Raw genomic sequence first — 25565 nt, 5'->3', positions numbered from 1 at the left:
GGGTGAGGTTTGTTGAGGTGGGGGGGGGAGCCAGAGGAGTGAGGTTTGTTGAGGTGGGGGGGGGGAGCCAGAGGAGTGAGGTTTGTTGAGGTGAAGGGGGGGGGAGCCAGAAGGGTGTGGTTTATTGAGATGGGGGGGGGGGGCAGAGGGGTGAGGTTTGTTGAGGTGGGAGGTGGAGTAGCAAACTAGAAGTGTATATGTTTGTTGAGGAGGGGGGGAACTAGAGGCTTATATGTCTGTAAACTAGAGGCATGTTTGTCTGTAAACTAGAGGCGTGTATGTCTGTAAACTAGAGGCGTATATGTCTGTGTAAACTAGAGGCGTTTGTCTGTAAACTAGAGGCGTGTATGTCTGTAAACTAGAGGCGTATATGTCTGTAAACTAGAGGCGTGTATGTCTGTAAACTAGAGGCGTGTATGTCTGTAAACTAGAGGCGTGTATGTCTGTAAACTAGAGGCGTGTATGTCTGTAAAATAGAGGCGTGTATGTCTGTAAACTAGAGGCGTGTATGTCTGTGTAAACTAGAGGCGTTTGTCTGTAAACTAGAGGCGTGTATGTCTGTAAACTAGAGGCGTATATGTCTGTAAACTAGAGGCGTGTATGTCTGTAAACTAGAGGCGTGTATGTCTGTAAACTAGAGGCGTGTATGTCTGTAAACTAGAGGCGTGTATGTCTGTAAACTAGAGGCATGTATGTCTGTAAACGAAAGGCGTGTATGTCTGTAGAAGCGTGTATGTCTGTAAACTAGAGGCATGTATGTCTGTGTAAACTAGAGGCTTGTATGTCTGTAAACGAAAGGCGTGTATGTCTGTAGAAGCGTGTATGTCTGTAAACTAGAGGCATGTATGTCTGTAAACGAAAGGCGTGTATGTCTGTAGAAGCGTGTATGTCTGTAAACTAGAGGCATGTATGTCTGTGTAAACTAGAGGCGTGTATGTCTGTAAACTAGAGGCGTTTGTTTGTAAACTAGAGGCGTGTATGTCTGTAAACTAGAGGCGTGTATGTCTGTAAACTAGAGGCGTGTATGTCGGTAAACTAGAGGCGTGTATGTCTGTGTAAACTAGAGGCGTGTATGTCTGTAAACTAGAGGCGTATATGTCGGTAGAGGCGTGTATGTCTGTAAACTAGAGGCGTATATGTCGGTAGAGGCGTGTATGTCTGTAAACTAGAGGCATGTATGTCTGTGTAAACTAGAGGCTTGTATGTCTGTAAACTAGAGGCGTTTGTTTGTAAACTAGAGGCATGTATGTCTGTAAACTAGAGGCATGTATGTCTGTAAACTAGAGGCGTGTATGTCTGTAAACTAGAGGCGTGTATGTCTGTAAACTAGAGGCATGTATGTCTGTAACCACTATGTGAAAGCAACAGAGACCATGTAAACAACAGTCTAAGGGGAACCAATCCAATGAGGTGTAGAGAGAAGATATTCTTTGATCAGTTGTCTCATCTTTATTCGTATCTCACGTTTTTACTTTATTCCCCTAATACATTTTTCACATGGGGTGGTGTGTTGGTGTGTGGGTGTGTGGATGTATGGATGTATGGATGTATGGATGTATGGATGTTTCGGTTTGTGGATGTGTGGGTGTATGGATGTGTGGGTGTGTGGATGTGTGGATGTGTGGGTGTATGGATGTGTGGGTGTGTGGATGTGTGAGTGTATGGATGTGTGGGTGTGTGGGTGTATGGGTGTATGGATGTGTGAGTGTATGGATGTGTGGATGTGTGAGTGTATGGATGTGAGGGTGTGTGGATGTGTAGGTGTGTGGGTGTGTGGATGTGTGGGTGTGTGGGTGTATGGGTGTGTGAGTGTATGGATGTGTAGGTGTGTGGGTGTGTGGGTGTGTGGATGTGTGGGTGTGTGGATGTGTGGGTGTGTGGATGTGTAGGTGTGTGGGTGTGTGGGTGTGTGGGTGTATGGATGTGTGAGTGTATGGATGTGTAGGTGTGTGGGTGTGTGGGTGTGTGGATGTGTGGGTGTGTGGGTGTGTGGGTGTGTGGGTGTATGGATGTGTGAGTGTATGGATGTGTAGGTGTGTGGGTGTGTGGGTGTGTGGATGTGTGGGTGTGTGGGTGTGTGGGTTTGTGGATGTGTGGGTGTGTGGATGTGTGGGTGTGTGGATGTGTAGGTGTGTGGGTGTGTGGATGTGTGGGTGTGTGGGTGTATGGATGTGTGAGTGTATGGATGTGTGGGTGTGTGGGTGTATGGGTGTATGGATGTGTGGATGTGTGAGTGTATGGATGTGTGGGTGTGTGGGTGTATGGGTGTATGGATGTGTGGGTTTATGAATGTGTGTGGGGGGTGTATGGATGTGTAGGTGTGTGGGTGTGTGGGTGTGTGGGTGTATGGATGTGTGAGTGTATGGATGTGTAGGTGTGTGGGTGTGTGGGTGTGTGGATGTGTGGGTGTGTGGGTGTGTGGGTGTGTGGATGTGTGGGTGTGTGGATGTGTGGGTGTGTGGATGTGTAGGTGTGTGGGTGTGTGGATGTGTGGGTGTGTGGGTGTATGGATGTGTGAGTGTATGGATGTGTGGGTGTGTGGGTGTATGGGTGTATGGATGTGTGGATGTGTGAGTGTATGGATGTGTGGGTGTGTGGGTGTATGGGTGTATGGATGTGTGGGTTTATGAATGTGTGTGGGGGGTGTATGGATGTGTGGGTGTGTGGGTGTGTGTGAGTGTATGAATGTGTGGGTGTGTGGGTATATGGATGTGTGGGTGTGTGGGTGTATGGATGCATGGGTGTGTGTTTGTATGAGTGTGTATGTTTGGGTGTATGTGTATCAGTGCATGGGTATATGGGTGTATGGATGTGTGGGTGTGTGTGTTGGATGGGTGTGTGTGTTGTGTAAATGTGGGGGGGGGGGTGTAATTCTGACAAACAAACTTGCCAAAAGGAGCATTAATTTCTTGTTCAATAGATTATTTATAACTAAAGATTGTTCATTAAAATATTCAAATACTAAATCTTGTTTAAAAATCTGCTGAAGCTAATACTTCTCTAGCAGTGGCCTAAAGTGTGAAGTATGACATCTGTAGCAGTGGCCTAAAGTGTGAAGTATGACATCTGTAGCAGTGGCCTAAAGTGTGAAGTATGACATCTGTAGCAGTGGCCTAAAGTGTGAAGTATGACATCTGTAGCAGTGGCCTAAAGTGTGAAGTATGACATCTCTAGCAGTGGCCTAAAGTGTGAAGTATGACATCTGTAGCAGTGGCCTAAAGTGTGAAGTATGACATCTGTAGCAGTGGCCTAAAGTGTGAAGTATGACATCTGTAGCAGTGGCCTAAAGTGTGAAGTATGACATCTGTAGCAGTGGCCTAAAGTGTGAAGTATGACATCTGTAGCAGTGGCCTAAAGTGTGAAGTATGACATCTCTATCAGTCAGCTGATAGTGTTAACTTCACACTATGAACTAATGAATCGATGACCTTGTTACCTACTAAATGAGTGATCTCTCTTTGACGTCCGGTGTGATATTGATTTCTGTCACCACCCATATCTGCTAGCTGGGAACTTGGATCAGGACCTACTGGTAGCCTTAAGGCTGGTTAAATATACGGTAGCCTTAAGTCATACAGTCAAACACTCTTGCAGCTATTCAGTCATGCAGTCATAAAGTCAAACACTCTTGCAGCTATTCAGTCAATCAGTCTTGCAGCTATTCAGTCATACAGTCATACAGTCATACAGTCATACAGTCATACAGTCATACAGTCATACAGTCATACAGTCATACAGTCATACAGTCATACAGTCATACAGTCATACAGTCATACAGTCATACAGTCATACAGTCATACAGTCATAAAGTCATAAAGTCATACAGTCACACAGTTATACAGTCATACAGTCATACACTCATACAGTCATACATTCATACAGTCATACAGTCATACAGTCATACAGTCACACAGTCATACAGTCATACAGTCATACAGTCATACAGTCATAAAGTCATACAGTCATACAGTCATACAGTCATACAGTCATACAGTCATACAGTCATACAGTCATACAGTCATACAGTCAAACAGTTATACAGTCATACAGTCATACAGTCAAATAGTCATACAGTCAAACAGTCATACAGTCATACAGTCATACAGTCATACAGTCATACAGTCATACAGTCATACAGTCATACAGTCATACAGTCATAAAGTCATACAGTCATACAGTCATACATTCATACAGTCATACAGTCAAACAGTCATACAGTCATACAGTCATATAGTCTTACAGTCATACTGTCATACAGTCATACAGTCATACAGTCATACAGTCATACAGTCATATAGTCTTACAGTCATACTGTCATACAGTCATACAGTCATACACAGTCCAATTTGCTCTCAATGACCGCTTTACTCGACTGACTCGTGACTGGCGCGCGCTGTGACGTCATGTGTGCGAGTGTTGCCAGAAGTGTGAGCAGACGTGGACGGCCAGCAGGAGTAGCAACACGTGGACGGCCAAACATTTGGACCGTATACGATTCTGACGGCTCCACATTTAGACAGCCAACAGTTCATTCTATCACACCTGGATGGTCAAGTGACTTTTTGTGTCGTCTTCAGGTAAGTTTTGTCAGCTTGTATAGTTTGGGTGGGTTAAGCCCACTCCTATTGAGCACTATATATATATATATATATATATATATATATATATATATATATATATATATATATATATATATATATATATATATATATATATATATATATATATATATATATATATATATATATATATATATATATATATATATATATATATATATATATATGTAAATATATATATATATATATATATATATATATATATATATATATATATATATATATATATATATATATATATATATATATATATATATATATATATATATATATATATATATATATATATATATATATATATATATATAAATAAATTAAAATATATATATATATATATATATATATATATATATATATATATATATATATATATATATATATATATATATATATATATATATATATATATATATATGCTTATATGATTACCATAAAAGTCTGCTAACGTATGAAACACACACATAGTTCTGTATGTGTGTTTCTAGACCTGTGTACATACTCGCTGTACCAGTTCCACTCCCTAAAGCTGACATATCGAACAGCCGCCCTCAGGGCTCTCTGTGCCAGCTTTTGTCGATAAAGATGTTGATTCTCTGGGCTCCCCCCGCTCTCTCATCCCCCCCCCCACCACACGACTCACAAGGGGAGGGAGTGGTTTCTTTTAATCACATTATGCTCCTAAATCTCTCTCGCTCTCTCCCATGTCTGTCTCACATGTCTGTCGACCGTGTCTGTCTCACGTGTCTGTCTAATGTATGTCTCACATGTCTGTCGACCGTGTCTGTCTCACATGTCTGTCTAATGTATGTCTCACATGTATGTCTCACGTGTCTGTCTCTAATGTCTGTCTCTCTGTCTAACATGTCTGTCTCATGTCTGTCTCACATGTCTGTCTCACATGACTGTCTCTCTGTCTCACATGTCTGTCTCACGTGTCTGTCTCACATGTCTGTCTAATGTATGTCTCACATGTCTGTCGACCGTGTCTGTCTCACATGTCTGTCTAATGTATGTCTCACATGTATGTCTCACGTGTCTGTCTCTAATGTCTGTCTCTCTGTCTAACATGTCTGTCTCATGTCTGTCTCACATGTCTGTCTCACATGACTGTCTCTCTGTCTCACATGTCTGTCTCACGTGTCTGTCTCACATGTCTGTCTCTCATGTCTGTCTCACATGTCTGTCTCTCCTGTCTGTCTCACATGTCTGTCTCATGTCTGTCTCACATGTCTGTCTCTCTGTCTCACATGTCTGTCTCACATGACTGTCTCTCTGTCTCACATGTCTGTCTCACGTGTCTGTCTCACATGTCTGTCTCTCATGTTTGTCTCACATGTCTATCTCTCCTGTCTGTCTCACATGTCTGTCTCTCTGTCTCACATGTCTGTCTCTCATGTCTGTCTCACATGTCTGTATCTCTGTCTCACATGTCTGTCTCACATGTCTGTCTCACGTGTCTGTCTCTAATGTCTGTCTCTCTGTCTCACATGTCTGTCTCATGTCTGTCTCACATGTCTGTCTCTCTGTCTCACATGTCTGTCTCTCATGTCTGTCTCACATGTCTGTATCTCTGTCTCACATGTCTGTCTCACATGTATGTCTCACGTGTCTGTCTTTAATGTCTGTCTCTCTGTCTCACATGTCTGTCTCATGTCTGTCTCACGTGTCTGTCTCACATGTCTGTCTCATGTATGTCTCACATGTCTGTCTCACGTGTCTGTCTCACATGTCTGTCTCATGTATGTCTCACATGTCTGTCTCACATGTCTGTCTCACATGTCTGTCTCACATGTCTGTCTCATATGTCTGCCTCTCATGTATGTTTCACATGTCTGTCTCACATGACCGTCTCTCTGTCTCACATGTCTGTCTCACATGTCTGTCTCACATGTCTGTCTCTCTGTCTCACATGTCTGTCTCACATGTCTGTCTCATATGTCTGTCTAATATGTCTGTCTCACATGTCTGTCTCACATGTCTGTCTCATATGTCTGTCTAATATGTCTGTCTCACATGTCTGTCTCACATGTCTGTCTCTCATGTCTGTCTCATGTCTGTCTCTCTGTCTCACATGTCTGTCTCACATGTCTGTCTCACATGTCTGTCTCACATGTCTGTCTCATATGTCTGCCTCTCATGTCTGTCTCACATGTCTGTCTCACATGTATGTTTCACATGTCTGTCTCACATGACCGTCTCTCTGTCTCACATGTCTGTCCCACATGTCTGTCTCACATGTCTGTCTCTCTGTCTCACATGTCTGTCTCACATGTCTGTCTCATATGTCTGTCTAATATGTCTGTCTCACATGTCTGTCTCACATGTCTGTCTCTCATGTCTGTCTCATGTCTGTCTCTCTGTCTCACATGTCTGTCTCTCATGTCTGTCTCACATGTCTGTCTCACATGTCTGTCTCACATGTCTGTCTCACATGTCTGTCTCACATGTCTGTCTCACATGTCTGTCTCACATGTCTGTCTCACATGTCTGTCTCACATGTCTGTCTCACATGTCTGTCTCTCATGTCTGTCTCACATGTCTGTCTCACATGTCTGTCTCACATGTCTGTCTCTCTGTCTCACATGTCTGTCTCTCTGTCTCACATGTCTGTCTCTCATGTCTGTCTCTCTGTCTCACATGTCTGTCTCACATGTCTGTCTCTCATGTCTGTCTCATGTCTGTCTCTCTGTCTCATATGTCTGTCTCACATGTCTGTCTCTCTGTCGCACATGTCTGTCTCACATGTCTGTCTCACATGTCTGTCTCACATGTCTGTCTCTCATGTATGTCTCACATGTCTGTCTCACATGTCTGTCTCACATGTCTGTCTCACATGTATGTCTCACATGTCTGTCTCTCTGTCTCACATGTCTGTCTCACATGTCTGTCTCACATGTCTGTCTCACATGTCTGTCTTTCATGTTTGTCTAACATGTCTGTCTCACATGTCTGTCTCACATGTCTGTCTCATGTCTGTCTCACATGTCTGTATCTCATGTCTGTCTCACATGTCTGTCTCACATGTCTGTCTCACATGTCTGTCTTACATGTCTGTCTCATGTCTGTCTCACATGTCTGTCTCACATGTCTGTCTCTCATGTCTGTCTGTCTGATGTCTGTCTCATGTCTGTCTCACGTGTCTGTCTCACATGTCTGTCTAACATGTCTGTCTCACATGTCTGTCTCACATGTCTGTCTTACATGTCTGTCTCATGTCTGTCTCACATGTCTGTCTCACATGTCTGTCTCTCATGTCTGTCTGTCTGATGTCTGTCTCATGTCTGCCTCACGTGTCTGTCTCACATGTCTGTCTTACATGTCTGTCTCACATGTCTGTCTCACATGTCTGTCTCACATGTCTGTCTCACATGTCTGTCTCACATGTCTGTCTCTCTAGTCTGTCTGTCTGATGTCTGTCTCATGTCTGTCTCACGTGTCTGTCTCACATGTCTGTCTAACATGTCTGTCTAACATGTCTGTCTCATGTCTGTCTCTCTGTCTCACATGTCTGTCTCACATGTCTGTCTCACATGTCTGTCTCGCATGCCTGTCTCACGTGTCTGTCTTACATGTCTGTCTCATGTCTGTCTCACATGTCTGTCTCACATGTCTGTCTCTCATGTCTGTCTGTCTGATGTCTGTCTCATGTCTGTCTCACGTGTCTGTCTCACATGTCTGTCTTACATGTCTGTCTCACATGTCTGTCTCACATGTCTGTCTCACATGTCTGTCTCACATGTCTGTCTCTCTAGTCTGTCTGTCTGATGTCTGTCTCATGTCTGTCTCACGTGTCTGTCTCACATGTCTGTCTAACATGTCTGTCTAACATGTCTGTCTCATGTCTGTCTCTCTGTCTCACATGTCTGTATCTCATGTCTGTCTCACATGTCTGTCTCACGTGTCTGTCTCACATGTCTGTCTCACATGTCTGTCTCACATGTCTGTCTCACATGTCTGTATCTCATGTCTGTCTCACATGTCTGTCTCACGTGTCTGTCTCACATGTCTGTCTCACATGTCTGTCTCACATGTCTGTCTCACATGTCTGTCTCACATGTCTGTCTCACATGTCTGTCTCACGTGTCTGTCTCACATGTCTGTCTCTCATGTCTGTCTCACATGTCTGTCTCACATGTCTGTCTCACATGTCTGTCTCACATGTCTGTCTCACGTGTCTGTCTCACATGTCTGTCTCACATGTCTGTCTCACATGTCTGTCTCACGTGTCTGTCTCACATGTCTGTCTCACATGTCTGTCTCTCATGTCTGTCTCACATGTCTGTCTCGCATGCCTGTCTCACATGTCTGTCTCACATGTCTGTCTCACATGTCTGTCTCACATGTCTGTCTCACGTGTCTGTATCTCATGTCTGTCTCACATGTCTGTCTCACATGTCTGTCTCACATGCCTGTCTCACGTGTCTGTCTCACGTGTCTGTCTCGCATGTCTGTCTCTCATGTCTGTCTCACATGTCTGTCTCACATGCCTGTCTCACGTGTCTGTCTCGCATGACTGTCTGTCACTTGCCTGACCTTCACCATGACATATGAGCTTTGGTTGTGGACACCAGTAGTTGACCTACTGACCTTTCAGGTGACCAAGGCCGCTGATTTGGTTTCATTAGTGACGTCACTTTCCAGTCTGGTACCGACAAATTGGTCTCGGCGCTGGCTGTAGCGCGGTCACGCCAGGTCAAAGGTCGGATGACGCACGGATAACCTAGTGTGATGACGCACTGCTACCCAGGTCTAATGACGCACGGCTACCCAGGTCTAATGACGCACGGCTACTTAGGTGTAATGACGCACGGCTACCCAGGTCTAATGACGCACGGCTACTTAGGTGTAATGACGCACGGCTACCCAGGTCTAATGACGCACGGCTACTTAGGTCTAATGACGCACGGCCACTTAGGTCTAATGACGCACGGCTACTTAGGTCTAATGACGCACGGCTACCCAGGTCTGATGACGCTCGGCTACTTAGGTCTAATGACGCACGGCTACTTAGGTGTAATGACGCACGGCTACTTAGGTCTAATGGCGCACGGCTACTTAGTTCTAATGACTACTGTGACCGTCTTGACGGCCCAATTAGCCGCACGCCGCTGTGATTGACACGTCGAACGGTGTTGTATTGTCAGGCCACGTGGTCGTGGGGAACCTTGTTTATCACAGTGTCACATGGCCAGGTGGCCAGCTAAAGTTGGCCAGGTGGCCAGTTAAAGTTGGCCAGCTAAAGTTGGCCAGGTGGCCAGCCAAAGTTGGCAGGTGGCCGGCTAAACTTGGCCAGGTGGGCAGCTAAAGTTGGCCAGGTGGGCAGCTAAACTTGGCCAGGTGGTTGAACTATTGCTGCTGTGAGTTGAGGTAGTTATGTCATGGTGTGGGCGGTACAGGTGGTTGAACTATTGCTGCTGTGAGTTGAGGTAGTTATGTCATGGTGTGGGCGGTACAGGTGGTTGAACTATTGCTGCTGTGAGTTGAGGTAGTTATGTCATGGTGTGGGCGATACAGGTGGTTGAACTATTGCTGTTGTGAGTTGAGTTAGTTATGTCATGGTGTGGGCGGTACAGGTGGTTGAACTATTGCTGCTGTGAGTTGAGTTATGTCATGGTGTGGGCGGTACAGGTGGTTGAACTATTGCTGCTGTGAGTTGAGTTATGTCATGGTGTGGGCGGTACAGGTGGTTGAACTATTGCTGCTGTGAGTTGAGTTATGTCATGGTGTGGGCGGTACAGGTGGTTGAATTATTGCTGCTGTGAGTTGAGTTATGTCATGGTGTGGGCGGTACAGGTGGTTGAACTATTGCTGCTGTGAGTTGAGGTAGTTATGTCATGGTGTGGGCGGTACAGGTGGTTGAACTATTGCTGCTGTGAGTTGAGTTATGTCATGGTGTGGGCGGTACAGGTGGTTGAACTATTGCTGCTGTGAGTTGAGGTAGTTATGTCATGGTGTGGGCGATACAGGTGGTTGAACTATTGCTGCTGTGAGTTGAGGTAGTTATGTCATGGTGTGGGCGGTACAGGTGGTTGAACTATTGCTGCTGTGAGTTGGTGTGGGCGGTACAGGTGGTTGAACTATTGCTGCTGTGAGTTGAGTTATGTCATGGTGTGGGCGGTACAGGTGGTTGAACTATTGCTGCTGTGAGTTGAGTTATGTCATGGTGTGGGCGGTACAGGTGGTTGAACTATTGCTGCTGTGAGTTGAGGTATGTCATGGTGTGGGCGGTACAGGTGGTTGAACTATTGCTGCTGTGAGTTGAGTTATGTCATGGTGTGGGCGGTACAGGTGGTTGAACTATTGCTGCTGTGAGTTGAGGTAGTTATGTCATGGTGTGGGCGGTACAGGTGGTTGAATTATTGCTGTTGTGAGTTGAGTTAGTTATGTCATGGTGTGGGCGGTACAGGTGGTTGAACTATTGCTGCTGTGAGTTGGTGTGGGCGGTACAGGTGGTTGAACTATTGCTGCTGTGAGTTGAGTTATGTCATGGTGTGGGCGGTACAGGTGGTTGAACTATTGCTGCTATGAGTTGAGGTAGTTATGTCATGGTGTGGGCGGTACAGGTGGTTGAACTATTGCTGCTGTGAGTTGAGTTATGTCATGGTGTGGGCGGTACAGGTGGTTGAACTATTGCTGCTATGAGTTGAGGTAGTTATGTCATGGTGTGGGCGGTACAGGTGGTTGAACTATTGCTGCTGTGAGTTGAGGTAGTTATGTCATGGTGTGGGCGGTACAGGTGGTTGAACTATTGCTGCTGTGAGTTGAGTGAGTTATGTCATGGTGTGGGCGGTACAGGTGGTTGAACTATTGCTGCTGTGAGTTGGTGTGGGCGGTACAGGTGGTTGAACTATTGCTGCTGTGAGTTGAGTTATGTCATGGTGTGGGCGGTACAGGTGGTTGAACTATTGCTGCTGTGAGTTGAGGTAGTTATGTCATGGTGTGGGCGGTACAGGTGGTTGAACTATTGCTGCTGTGAGTTGGTGTGGGCGGTACAGGTGGTTGAACTATTGCTGCTGTGAGTTGAGTTATGTCATGGTGTGGGCGGTACAGGTGGTTGAACTATTGCTGCTGTGAGTTGGTGTGGGCGGTACAGGTGGTTGAACTATTGCTGCTGTGAGTTGAGTTATGTCATGGTGTGGACGGTACAGGTGGTTGAACTATTGCTGTTGTGAGTTGAGGTAGTTATGTCATGGTGTGGGCGGTACAGGTGGTTGAACTATTGCTGCTGTGAGTTGAGGTAGTTATGTCATGGTGTGGGCGGTACAGGTGGTTGAACTATTGCTGCTGTGAGTTGAGTTATGTCATGGTGTGGGCGGTACAGGTGGTTGAACTATTGCTGCTGTGAGTTGAGTTATGTCATGGTGTGGGCGGTACAGGTGGTTGAACTATTGCTGCTGTGAGTTGAGTTATGTCATGGTGTGGGCGGTACAGGTGGTTGAACTATTGTTGCTGTGAGTTGAGGTAGTTATGTCATGGTGTGGGCGGTACAGGTGGTTGAACTATTGCTGCTGTGAGTTGAGGTATGTCATGGTGTGGGCGGTACAGGTGGTTGAACTATTGCTGCTGTGAGTTTGCTGCTGTGAGTTGAGTTATGTCATGGTGTGGGCGGTACAGGTGGTTGAACTATTGCTGCTGTGAGTTGAGGTATGTCATGGTGTGGGCGGTACAGGTGGTTGAACTATTGCTGCTGTGAGTTGAGTTATGTCATGGTGTGGGCGGTACAGGTGGTTGAACTATTGCTGCTGTGAGTTGAGTTATGTCATGGTGTGGGCGGTACAGGTGGTTGAACTATTGCTGTTGTGAGTTGGTGTGGGCGGTACAGGTGGTTGAACTATTGCTGCTGTGAGTTGAGTTATGTCATGGTGTGGGCGGTACAGGTGGTTGAACTATTGCTGCTGTGAGTTGAGTTAGTTATGTCATGGTGTGGGCGGTACAGGTGGTTGAACTATTGCTGTTGTGAGTTGAGTTAGTTATGTCATGGTGTGGGCGGTACAGGTGGTTGAACTATTGCTGCTGTGAGTTGAGTTATGTCATGGTGTGGGCGGTACAGGTGGTTGAACTATTGCTGCTATGAGTTGAGGTAGTTATGTCATGGTGTGGGCGGTACAGGTGGTTGAACTATTGCTGCTGTGAGTTGAGTTATGTCATGGTGTGGGCGGTACAGGTGGTTGAACTATTGCTGCTGTGAGTTGTTATGTCATGGTGTGGGCGGTACAGGTGGTTGAACTATTGCTGCTGTGAGTTGAGGTAGTTATGTCATGGTGTGGGCGGTACAGGTGGTTGAACTATTGCTGCTGTGAGTTGAGTTAGTTATGTCATGGTGTGGGCGGTACAGGTGGTTGAACTATTGCTGCTGTGAGTTGAGGTAGTTATGTCATGGTGTGGGCGGTACAGGTGGTTGAACTATTGCTGCTGTGAGTTGGTGTGGGCGGTACAGGTGGTTGAACTATTGCTGCTGTGAGTTGGTGTGAGCGGTACAGGTGGTTGAACTATTGCTGCTGTGAGTTGGTGTGGGCGGTACAGGTGGTTGAACTATTGGAGTTATGTCATGGTGTGGGCGGTACAGGTGGTTGAACTATTGCTGCTGTGAGTTGAGGTAGTTATGTCATGGTGTGGGCGGTACAGGTGGTTGAACTATTGCTGCTGTGAGTTGGTGTGGGCGGTACAGGTGGTTGAACTATTGCTGCTGTGAGTTGAGTTATGTCATGGTGTGGGCGGTACAGGTGGTTGAACTATTGCTGCTGTGAGTTGGTGTGGGCGGTACAGGTGGTTGAACTATTGCTGCTGTGAGTTGAGTTATGTCATGGTGTGGACGGTACAGGTGGTTGAACTATTGCTGTTGTGAGTTGAGGTAGTTATGTCATGGTGTGGGCGGTACAGGTGGTTGAACTATTGCTGCTGTGAGTTGAGGTAGTTATGTCATGGTGTGGGCGGTACAGGTGGTTGAACTATTGCTGCTGTGAGTTGAGTTATGTCATGGTGTGGGCGGTACAGGTGGTTGAACTATTGCTGCTGTGAGTTGAGTTATGTCATGGTGTGGGCGGTACAGGTGGTTGAACTATTGCTGCTGTGAGTTGAGGTAGTTATGTTATGGTGTGGGCGGTACAGGTGGTTGAACTATTGCTGCTGTGAGTTGAGCTATTCATGGCTAATTTAAAAACAAGATGAAAACAAAGAAGACTGGTACATTCTAGGCCCTATTACATTCTATTACATATAAATGTATAACAGAATTAAAGCCTCCGTATTTCAGACTAAATATTTTTTTAATTAAAAAATTTATATATGTATTAATATTTGTGACCTGGCCATGTGACCTGCCGGACATGGCCATCTGACCTGCCGGACATGGCCATCTGACATGCCGGACATGGCCATCTGACCTGCCGGACATGGCCATCTGACCTGCCGGACATGCCTGACATGGCCATCTGACCTGCCGGACATGGCCATCTGACCTACCGGACATGGCCATCTGACCTGCCGGACCTGCCGGACATGGCCATCTGACCTGCCGGACCTGCCGGACATGGCCATCTGACCTGCCGGACATGCCGGACATGGCCATCTGACCTGCCGGACATGGCCATCTGACCTGCCGGACATGGCCATCTGACCTGTCGGACCTGCCGGACATGGCCATCTGACCTGCCGGACATGGCCATCTGACCTGCCGGACATGGCCATCTGACCTGCCGGACCTGCCGGACATGGCCATCTGACCTGCCGGACCTGCCGGACATGGCCATCTGACCTGCCGGACATGCCGGACATGGCCATCTGACCTGCCGGACATGGCCATCTGACCTGCCGGACATGGCCATCTGACCTACCGGACATGGCCATGTGACCTGCCGGACATGCCTAACATGGCCATCTGACCTGCCGGACATGGCCATGTGACCTGCCGGACATGGCCATCTGACCTGCCGGACCTGCCGGACATGGCCATCTGACCTGCCGGACATGGCCATCTGACCTGCCGGACATGGCCATGTGACCTGCCGGACATGCCTAACATGGCCATCTGACCTGCCGGACATGGCCATCTGACCTACCGGACATGCCGGACATGGCCATGTGACCTGCCGGACATGGCCATCTGACCTGCCGGACATGGCCATGTGACCTGCCGGACATGGCCATCTGACCTGCCGGACCTGCCGGACATGGCCATCTGACCTGCCGGACATGGCCATCTGACCTGCCGGACCTGCCGGACATGGCCATCTTACCTGCCGGACCTGCCGGACATGGCCATCTGACCTGCCGGACATGCCGGACATGGCCATCTGACCTACCGGACATGGCCATCTGACCTGCCGGACATGCCGGACATGGCCATCTGACCTACCGGACATGGCCATCTGACCTGCCGGACATGGCCATGTGACCTGCCGGACATGGCCATCTGACCTGCCGGACATGGCCATCTGACCTACCGGACATGGCCATGTGACCTGTCGGACATGGCCATCTGACCTGCAGGACATGGCCATCTGACCTGCCGGACATGCCGGACATGGCCACGTGACCTGCTGGACATGGCCATCTGACCTACCGGACATGGCCATGTTACATGCCGGACATGGCCATGTTACCTGCCGGACATGGCCATCTGACCTGCCGGACCTGCCGGACATGGCCATCTGACCTGCCGGACATGCCGGACATGGCCATCTGACCTGCCGGACATGGCCATCTGACCTGCCGGACATGGCCATCTGACCTACCGGACATGGCCATGTGACCTGCCGGACCTGCCGGACATGGCCATCTGACCTGCCGGACCTGCCGGACATGGCCATCTGACCGGCCGGACATGCCGGACATGGCCATCTGACCTACCGGACATGGCCATCTGACCTGCCGGACCTGCCGGACATGGCCATCTGACCTGCCGGACCTGCCGGACATGGCCATCTGACCTGCCGGACATGCCGGACATGGCCATCTGACCTGCCGGACATGGCCATCTGACCTGCCGGACATGGCCATCTGACCTACCGGACATGGCCATGTGACCTGCCGGACATGCCTAACATGGCCATCTGACCTGTCGGACATGGCCATGTGACCTGCCGGACATGGCCATCTGACCTGCCGGACCTGCCGGACATGGCCATCTGACCTGCCGGACATGGCCATCTGACCTGCCGGACATGGCCATGTGACCTGCCGGACATGCCTAACATGGCCATCTGACCTACCGGACATGGCCATCTGACCTACCGGACATGCCGGACATGGCCATGTGACCTGCCGGACATGGCCATCTGACCTGCCGGACATGGCCATGTGACCTGCCGGACATGGCCATCTGACCTGCCGGACCTGCCGGACATGGCCATCTGACCTGCCGGACATGGCCATCTGACCTGCCGGACCTGCCGGACATAGCAATCTTACCTGCCGGACCTGCCGGACATGGCCATCTGACCTGCCGGACATGCCGGACATGGCCATCTGACCTACCGGACATGGCCAACTGACCTGCCGGACATGCCGGACATGGCCATCTGACCTACCGGACATGGCCATCTGACCTGCCGGACATGGCCATGTGACCTGCCGGACATGGCCATCTGACCTGCCGGACATGGCCATCTGACCTGCCGGACATGGCCATCTGACCTGCCGGACATGCCGGACATGGCCACGTGACCTGCTGGACATGGCCATCTGACCTACCGGACATGGCCATGTTACCTGCCGGACATGGCCATGTTACCTGCCGGACATGGCCATCTGACCTGCCGGACATGGCCATCTGACCTGCCGGACATGGCCATCTGACCTGCCGGACATGCAGGACATGGCCATCTGACCTGCCTGACATGGCCATCTGACATGCCGGATATGGCCATCTGACATGCCGGATATGGCCATCTGACCTGCAGGACATGGCCATGTGACCTGCCGGACATGGCCATCTGACCTGCCTGACATGGCCATGTGACCTGCCGGACATGGCCATCTGACCTGCCGGACATGGCCATCTGACCTGCCGGACATGCCGGACATGGCCATCTGACCTGCCGGACATGGCCATCTGACCTGCCGGACATGCCGGACATGGCCATCTGACCTGCCGGACATGCCGGACATGGCCATCTGACCTGCCGGACATGGCCATCTGACCTGCCGGACATGCCGGATATGGCCATCTGACCTGCCGGACATGGCCATCTGACCTGCCGGACATGCCGGACATGGCCATCTGACCTGCCGGACATGGCCATCTGACCTGCCGGACATGGCCATCTGACCTGCCGGACATGCAGGACATGGCCATCTGACATGCCGGATATGGCCATCTGACATGCCGGATATGGCCATCTGACCTGCAGGACATGGCCATGTGACCTGCCGGACATGGCCATCTGACCTGCCTGACATGGCCATGTGACCTGCCGGACATGGCTATCTGACCTGCCGGACATGGCCATCTGACCTGCCGGACCTGCCGGACATGGCCATCTGACCTGCCGGACATGCCGGACATGGCCATCTGACCTGCCGGACATGGCCATCTGACCTGCCGGACATGGCCATCTGACCTACCGGACATGGCCATGTGACCTGCCGGACATGGCCATCTGACCTGCCGGACCTGCCGGACATGGCCATCTGACCTGCCGGACATGGCCATCTGACCTGCCGGACATGGCCATCTGACCTGCCGGACCTGCCGGACATGGCCATCTGACCTGCCGGACCTGCCGGACATGGCCATCTGACCTGCCGGACATGCCGGACATGGCCATCTGACCTGTCGGACATGGCCATCTGACCTGCCGGACATGGCCATCTGACCTGCCGGACATGCCGGACATGGCCATCTGACCTACCGGACATGGCCATCTGACCTGCTGGACATGCCGGACATGGCCATCTGACCTACCGGACATGGCCATCTGACCTGCCGGACATGGCCATCTGACCTACCGGACATGGCCATGTGACCTGCCGGACATGGCCATCTGACCTGCCGGACATGGCCATCTGACCTGCCGGACATGCCGGACATGGCCACGTGACCTGCTGGACATGGCCATCTGACCTACCGGACATGGCCATGTTACATGCCGGACATGGCCATGTTACCTGCCGGACATGGCCATCTGACCTGCCGGACCTGCCGGACATGGCCATCTGACCTGCCGGACATGCCGGACATGGCCATCTGACCTGCCGGACATGGCCATCTGACCTGCCGGACATGGCCATCTGACCTACCGGACATGGCCATGTGACCTGCCGGACATGGCCATCTGACCTGCCGGACCTGCCGGACATGGCCATCTGACCTACCGGACATGGCCATCTGACCTGCCGGACATGGCCATCTGACCTGCCGGACCTGCCGGACATGGCCATCTGACCTGCCAGACCTGCCGGACATGGCCATCTGACCTGCCGGACATGCCGGACATGGCCATCTGACCTGCCGGACATGGCCATCTGACCTGCCGGACATGGCCATCTGATCTACCGGACATGGCCATGTGACCTGCCGGACATGCCTAACATGGCCATCTGACCTGTCGGACATGGCCATGTGACCTGCCGGACATGGCCATCTGACCTGCCGGACCTGCCGGACATGGCCATCTGACCTGCCGGACATGGCCCTCTGACCTGCCGGACATGGCCATGTGACCTGCCGGACATGCCTAACATGGCCATCTGACCTGCCGGACATGGCCATCTGACCTACCGGACATGCCGGACATGGCCATGTGACCTGCCGGACATGGCCATCTGACCTGCCGGACATGGCCATGTGACCTGCCGGACATGGCCATCTGACCTGCCGGACCTGCCGGACATGGCCATCTGACCTGCCGGACATGGCCATCTGACCTGCCGGACCTGCCGGACATGGCCATCTTACCTGCCGGACCTGCCGGACATGGCCATCTGACCTGCCGGACATGCCGGACATGGCCATCTGACCTACCGGACATGGCAATCTGACCTGCCGGACATGGCCATGTGACCTGCCAAACATGGCCATCTGACCTGCCGGACATGGCCATCTGACCTGCCGGACATGGCCATCTGACCTGCCGGACATGCCGGACATGGCCACGTGACCTGCTGGACATGGCCATCTGACCTACCGGACATGCCGGACATGGCCATCTGACCTGCCGGACATGGCCATCTGACCTGCCGGACATGCCGGACATGGCCATCTGACCTGCCGGACATGGCCATCTGACCTGCCGGACATGGCCATCTGACCTGCCGGACATGCAGGACATGGCCATCTGACCTGCCTGACATGGCCATCTGACATGCCGGATATGGCCATCTGACCTGCCTGACATGGCCATCTGACCTGCAGGACATGGCCATGTGACCTGCCGGACATGGCCATCTGACCTGCCTGACATGGCCATGTGACCTGCCGGAAATGGCCATCTGACCTGCCGGACATGGCCATCTGACCTGCCGGACATGCAGGACATGGCCATCTGACCTGCCTGACATGGCCATCTGACATGCCGGATATGGCCATCTGACATGCCGGATATGGCCATCTGACATGCCGGATATGGCCATCTGACCTGCCGGACATGGCCATCTGACCTGCCGGACATGCAGGACATGGCCATCTGACCTGCCTGACATGGCCATCTGACCTGCCTCACATGGCCATCTGACATGCCGGATATGGCCATCTGACATGCCGGATATGGCCATCTGACCTGCCTGACATGGCCATCTGACATGCCGGATATGGCCATCTGACATGCCGGATATGGCCATCTGACATGCCGGATATGGCCATCTGACCTGCCGGACATGGCCATCTGACCTGCCGGACATGCAGGACATGGCCATCTGACCTGCCGGACATGGCCATCTGACCTGCCGGACATGGCCATCTGACCTGCCGGACATGGCCATCTGACCTGCCGGACATGGCCATCTGACCTGCCGGACATGCAGGACATGGCCATCTGACCTGCAGGACATGGCCATCTGACCTGCCGGACATGGCCATGTTGCCTGCCACCACAGTGAATGCTGACAGTCGCTGTGTTTTCTGTGAAATGTTTTTGTACTCTGTCATGTCTCTGAGATTGATTGTGACGTCACAGCTTAGGATTGTCGGCCATCTTGCCATAATTTAGCCACCAGACGAGGCCTCTTAACGCCCCCCATTTGCCCATTAGTGCAGCCCACAAGATGGCGTCCGATGGCTTTCATTTGCTGGAAAAAAAACGGGACGTTTGACGCTCGGTATCGATACGCACATAATTGATTTTTATCACTACGACGTTTCGAAATCGATATCTTGTTTTTTTTTACCCAAACGCTTTATGTTTGTGTGTTTATGTGTTAATTGTACTCGCGTGTTTGTGTGTTTATGTGTGGAGTGTACTCGAGTGTTTGTGTGTTTATGTGTTGAGTGTACTCGCGTGTTTGTGTGTTTATGTGTGGAGTGTACTCGTGTGTTTGTGTGTTTATGTGTTGAGTGTACTCGCGTGTTTGTGTGTTTATGTGTGGAGTGTACTCGAGTGTTTGTGTGTTTATGTGTTGAATGTACAGTCGTGTTTGTGTGTTTATGTGTTGAGTGTACTCGCGTGTTTGTGTGTTTATGTGTTTGGTAGCTTATGTGGATCACAAAACGAGCCACCACTGATATAATGTCTTTGGACTAAAACAAATTTGGCGCGTGTGTAAATAGGTGTGTTTGTATATGTGTGTGTGTATTTTTATATGTGTGTGCTTGTGTTTGTATGTGTCTGAGTGTGTTTGTATGTGTGTGTTTGTATATATGTGTGTGTGTTTATATGTGTGTGTTTGTATATGTGTGTGTGTTCGCATGTGTGTGTTTCTATGTGTGTATTTATATGTGTGTTTATGTATGTGTGTATTTTTATGTGTGTATGTTTGTATGTGTGTGTGTGCGTGCGTGCGTGAATCAAATGATGGCCATTTCAGCTCTAATGTTAAAAGCTTTGTATGTGTGTGTGTGTGCGTGAATCAAATGATGGCCATTTCAGCTCTCATGTAAAAAACTTTTTTCAAGCACTCGGCAAAGTTCTGGACAAATTGGCTCAGTTTTCTAGCTCTGCTTTTGTTCAGATGACGTGATGTGCTTGTTGGCTCTAGTGGGCCATCTAGTGGGTCCTCTAGTGGGCCATCCAGTGGGCCATCTAGTGGGCCATCTAGTGGGCCATCTAGTGGGTCCTCTAGTGGGCCATCTAGTGGGTCCTCTAGTGGGTCCTCTAGTGGGTCATCTAGTGGGCCATCTAGTGGGTCCTCTAGTGGGTCCTCTAGTGGGCCATCTAGTGGGCCATCTAGTGGGTCCTCTAGTGGGCCATCTAGTGGGTCCTCTAGTGAGTCCTCTAGTGGGCCATCTAGTGGGTCCTCTAGTGGGCCATCTAGTGGGCCATCTAGTGGGTCCTCTAGTGGGCCATCTAGTGGGTCATCTAGTGGGTCTTCTAGTGGGCCATCTAGTGGGCCATCTAGTGGGTCCTCTAGTGGGTCCTCTAGTGGGCCATCTAGTGGGCCATCTAGTGGGTCCTCTAGTGGGCCATCTAGTGGGTCCTCTAGTGGGCCATCTAGTGGGTCCTCTAGTGGGCCATCTAGTGGGTCCTCTAGTGGGTCCTCTAGTGGGTCCTCTAGTGGGCCATCTAGTGGGCCATCTAGTGGGTCCTCTAGTGGGTCCTCTAGTGGATCCTCTAGTGGGCTATCTAGTGGGTCCTCTAGTAGGCCTTCTAGTGGGTCCTCTAATGGGCCATCTAGTGGGCCATCTAAAGGGCCGCATGTCTCTAGTGGGCCATCTAGTGGGCTATCTAGTGGGCCATCTAGTGGACCGATTGTCTCTAATGGGCCATCTAGGTGGCCATGTAGTGGACCGCATGTCTCCAGTGGGCCATAAAGTGGGCCATCTAGTGGGCCATCTAGTGGACCGCATGTCTCCAGTGGGCCATCTAGTGGGCCATCTAGTGGGCCATCTAAAGGGCCGCATGTCTCTAGTGGGCCATCTAGTGGGCCATCTAATGGGCCATCTAGTGGGCCATCTAAAGGGCCGCATGTCTCTAGTGGGCCATCTAGTGGGCTATCTAGTGGGCCATCTAGTGGACCGCATGTCTCTAATGGGCCATCTAGGTGGCCATGTAGTGGACCGCATGTCTCCAGTGGGCCATCTAGTGGGCCATCTAGTGGGCCATCTAGTGGGCCATCTAGTGGGCCATCTAGTGGGCCATCTAGTGGGCCATCTAGTGGGTCCTCTAGTGGGTCTTCTAGTGGGCCATCTAGTGGGTCCTCTAGTGGGTCCTCTAGTGGGCCATCTAGTGGGTCCTCTAGTGGGCCATCTAAAGGGCCGCATGTCTCTAATGGGCCATCTAGTTGGCCATCTAATGGACCATCTAGTGGGCCATCTAAAGGGCCGCATGTCTCTAGTGGGCCATCTAGTGGGCCATCTAGTGGGCCATCTATGTGGCCATTTAGTGGACAGCATGTCTCCAGTGGGCCATCTAGTGGGCCATCTAGTGGGCCATCTAAAGGGCCGCATGTCTCTAGTGGGCCATCTAGTGGGCCATCTAATGGGCCATCTAGTGGGCCATCTAATGGGCCATCTAGTGGGCCATCTAAAGGGCCGCGTGTGTCTAGTGGGCCATCTAGTGGGCCATCTAGTGGGCCATCTAGTGGGCCATCTAGTGGGCCATCTAGTGGGCCATCTAGTGGGCCATCTAGTGGACCGCATGTCTCTAATGGGCCATCTAGGTGGCCATGTAGTGGACCGCATGTCTCCAGTGGGCCATCTAGTGGGCCATCTAGTGGGCCATCTAGTGGGCCATCTAGTGGGCCATCTAGTGAGATTCATGTCTCTAATGGGCCATTTAGTGGGCCGCATGTCTCTAGTGGGCCATCTAGTGGGCCATCTAGTGGGCCATCCAGTGAGCCATCTAGTGGGCCATCTAGTGGGATGCATGTCTCTAATGGGCCATTTAGTGGGCAGCATGTCTCTAGTGGGCCATCTAGTGGGCCATCTAGTGGGTCCTCTAGTGGGCCATTTAGTGGGCCGCATGTCTCTAGTGGGCCATCTAGTGGGCCATCTAGTGGGTCCTCTAGTGGGCCATTTAGTGGGCCGCATATCTCTAGTGGGCCATCTAGTAGGCCGCGTCTCTAGTATGGCTCTGGTGGTCTTAATGCTCTAGTAACCAACTTCTCTCTATTCACAGACTCAAGATGGCGTCATGGGACCGCTGTGACCTTGACCTCCTCCATGTGGACGAGACCAAGAGGCCGCGGGCCAACTCCGATCCTGTGGGCCTGCCGGCCCGCCTGCCGGAGATCACCGTGACCTGCGAGGACGGCCGAGAGGACCCGTGGGCGGGCCAGCTTGACCACCACTGGATCCCGCCCTCACCGCGGCGCAGGGCCAACACCTGCCCCGAAGACATGTTCCTGGCCCGCAGGGGCCGCCCGCCCACACCCCCACCCGCTGACGTCAGCAGAGGCGCAACCGGCAAACGTTTTTCGTTGAGTAGAGACCTGACCGGCTTCTCACATCACCGGCTGACCAAAGTGGCAGAGGATGTGCCGGTCATCGGCAGGGCAGACAAGGGCAGACGTAAGGCAGACAAGGGCAGACCTAGGGCAGACATTCTAGAGGAACAGGCAACCAGACAAGAAGAGCAGACAAACACACAAACAGACATTGTGATCAGCTCGGAGTTGAAGACAGACACGAGAAGGGGGAATAATTCTGTCATTGATAAGTGTGTCACGTCAATTATTTAAGGGGATATGCTCAGTTTACTTTTTAAAGATTTATTTTAGAATTTAAGATCTAAAGCCTTTTGAATACTTTTACCATGTTTGGCACAGAAGTAATTATTAAACAACACAAAAAACAAATGTTGGTTGTCATGAGAACTCGAAAAAACCTTCGCCATTTTGAATTTTTCGGTACTATTAAAAACGCTAAGGCTTTTTTTTTTTAAATTTATGCACTTATAGCAATCAAATATAAACTGCTTTTATTTCAGTATATATTAAAACTTTGTCACGACAACTTTTTGAAAGATCCACTGGCCAGAATTGAAAGAGCCACTGGCCAGAATTGAAAGAGCCACTGGCCAGAATTGAAAGAGCCACTGGCCAGAATTGAAAGAGCCACTGTGAAAGAGCCACTGGCCAGAATTGAAAGAGCCACTGGCCAGAGTTGAAAGAGCCACTGGCCAGAATTGAAAGAGCCACTGGTCAGAATTGAAAGAGCCACTGGCCAGAATTGAAAGAGCCACTGGCCAGGATTCTACAAGGTCTGGAAAAACCGCAACCTTTTTAGCATACAGAAGTTTCAGAATGTGCATATTATTACCATTTTTTTTTTCTATCAAAGCTATCACTATTCCCAAGTTTTATTTTTGCATTTAAAAAATTCTGAAAATATGGTGGGCATTTCATAAATAAAAAAAAAGAAGTAGGGTTTTAGTGCTAAAAAACTGCGAACTGAAAAAAAAAGCAAAAAGTATCGAAAAGTAGGTCACAAAAATACAATTTCTGTGTAATTTGTAAAGCCGGTTGTAAGCTTTGGGTGTTTGCAAGATGATGTAAAATACTATTATCAAATACATGAGAAATCCAGCTTTGCAACCATTCCAAATGACGAAAAAAAAACCTTTTTGTACACGAAAAGAAAATATTAAAAGGCTCTTAAAAAGTGTATTTTAAACACATTATTTTTTTTTCCTTAAAATTATTATTTTATCAATAAAAAGATGGACGAAGCATCTAAAAGGAAACTCATTATGACGAAAAATTGGTGATTTATTTAATGCCCATATTCCCTTTAACACACAACATACTTTAACACAGCACTATTTAACACAGCACACTTTAACATAGAACACTAACATATTTGCATGAAGTATGTTAATAACATGTGCTGTTACATATGTAATTTAAAAATAACCTTACTTTTATAAATATTGATATACGCTATATGGGCAGATGTGGAAATAATGTTTATTGTTTTGATATTTTTAACACATGTAAAATAAAGCGGGAGTGATTTCCCCTGAAATTTCTCGTGTATTCTTGTACTCGTCGTACCAACTTTCTCGTGTATTCTTGTACTCGCCGTACCAACTTTCTCGTGTATTCTTGTACTCGCCGTACCGGCCAGGCCATGCACGGACAGTACGGTAAACCTTTCTGTTAAAGACAGCGACGTGTGCTAATTTAGCAGCTCCCCGGAATTTTGGAATATATATTTTAAGTAAAAGTTAACTGGTAAATATGAACGTTTGAAAATATAAACACAAACGGAACAACAATACAAACAAATAGCGCAAATATAAACACAAATATAATCATAAACGAAAACGCAATCGCAAATAAAAAAGCAAATATAAATATAAACTCAAACGTAAACATTAATGCAAATACTAATCCAAACGTAAATGCAAAAAAAAAACCTCAAAATATAATGCAAACACCAACATAATAGTGAACATACAAGCAAAAATTAACGTAAGCGGAAACATAACGCAAGTTAAAAGCAAACAACGTAAAGGCAAACATAAACGCATACATCAACACAAACTTAAAGGCAAACATAAACGCATACATCAACACAAACTTAAAGGCAAACATAAACGCATACATCAACACAAACTTAAAGGCAAACATAAACGCATACATCAACACAAACTTAAAGGCAAACATAAACGCATACATCAACACAAACTTAAAGGCAAACATAAACGCATACATCAACACAAACTTAAAGGCAAACATAAACGCATACATCAACACAAACTTAAAGGCAAACATCAACGCATACATCAACACAAACTTAAAGGCAAACATAAACGCGTACATCAACACAAACTTAAAGGCAAACATAATCGAAAACGCAAACATAAACAAAAACAGTAGGCCTATCTAACTAAAAACAGTTGCTCACCAAAT

General features: G+C 49.2%; 2 protein-coding genes across 2 annotated transcripts; one reads left to right on the top strand and one right to left on the bottom strand.

Annotated features, from left to right (window-relative positions):
* The first annotated feature begins 4345 nt into the window (after positions 1–4345).
* Positions 4346–23761, top strand: LOC131955767 (uncharacterized). Its single transcript, XM_059320023.1, has 2 exons — positions 4346–4577; positions 22829–23761. The coding sequence occupies exon 2, from the start codon at positions 22836–22838 to the stop codon at positions 23388–23390; it is 555 nt and encodes a 184-aa protein (XP_059176006.1). The 5' UTR covers positions 4346–4577; positions 22829–22835; the 3' UTR covers positions 23391–23761.
* LOC131954694 (tetra-peptide repeat homeobox protein 1-like) lies at positions 20622–21558 on the bottom strand. The gene is made up of 2 exons (XM_059318455.1): positions 21554–21558; positions 20622–21432 (listed from the first exon to the last, which is right to left on the bottom strand). Exons 1-2 carry the CDS (start codon positions 21556–21558, stop codon positions 20622–20624), a joined length of 816 nt encoding a protein of 271 aa, XP_059174438.1.
* Positions 23762–25565: the final 1804 nt, after the last annotated feature.

Source organism: Physella acuta, unplaced genomic scaffold (assembly GCF_028476545.2).
Source record: "Physella acuta isolate Inbredline_101_S28 unplaced genomic scaffold, ASM2847654v3 ptg000079l, whole genome shotgun sequence".
In the NCBI taxonomy this organism is placed as follows: domain Eukaryota; kingdom Metazoa; phylum Mollusca; class Gastropoda; family Physidae; genus Physella; species Physella acuta.
The sequence above is the reverse complement of the archived record's forward strand: the minus strand, read 5'-3'. Positions and strand labels throughout refer to the sequence as shown.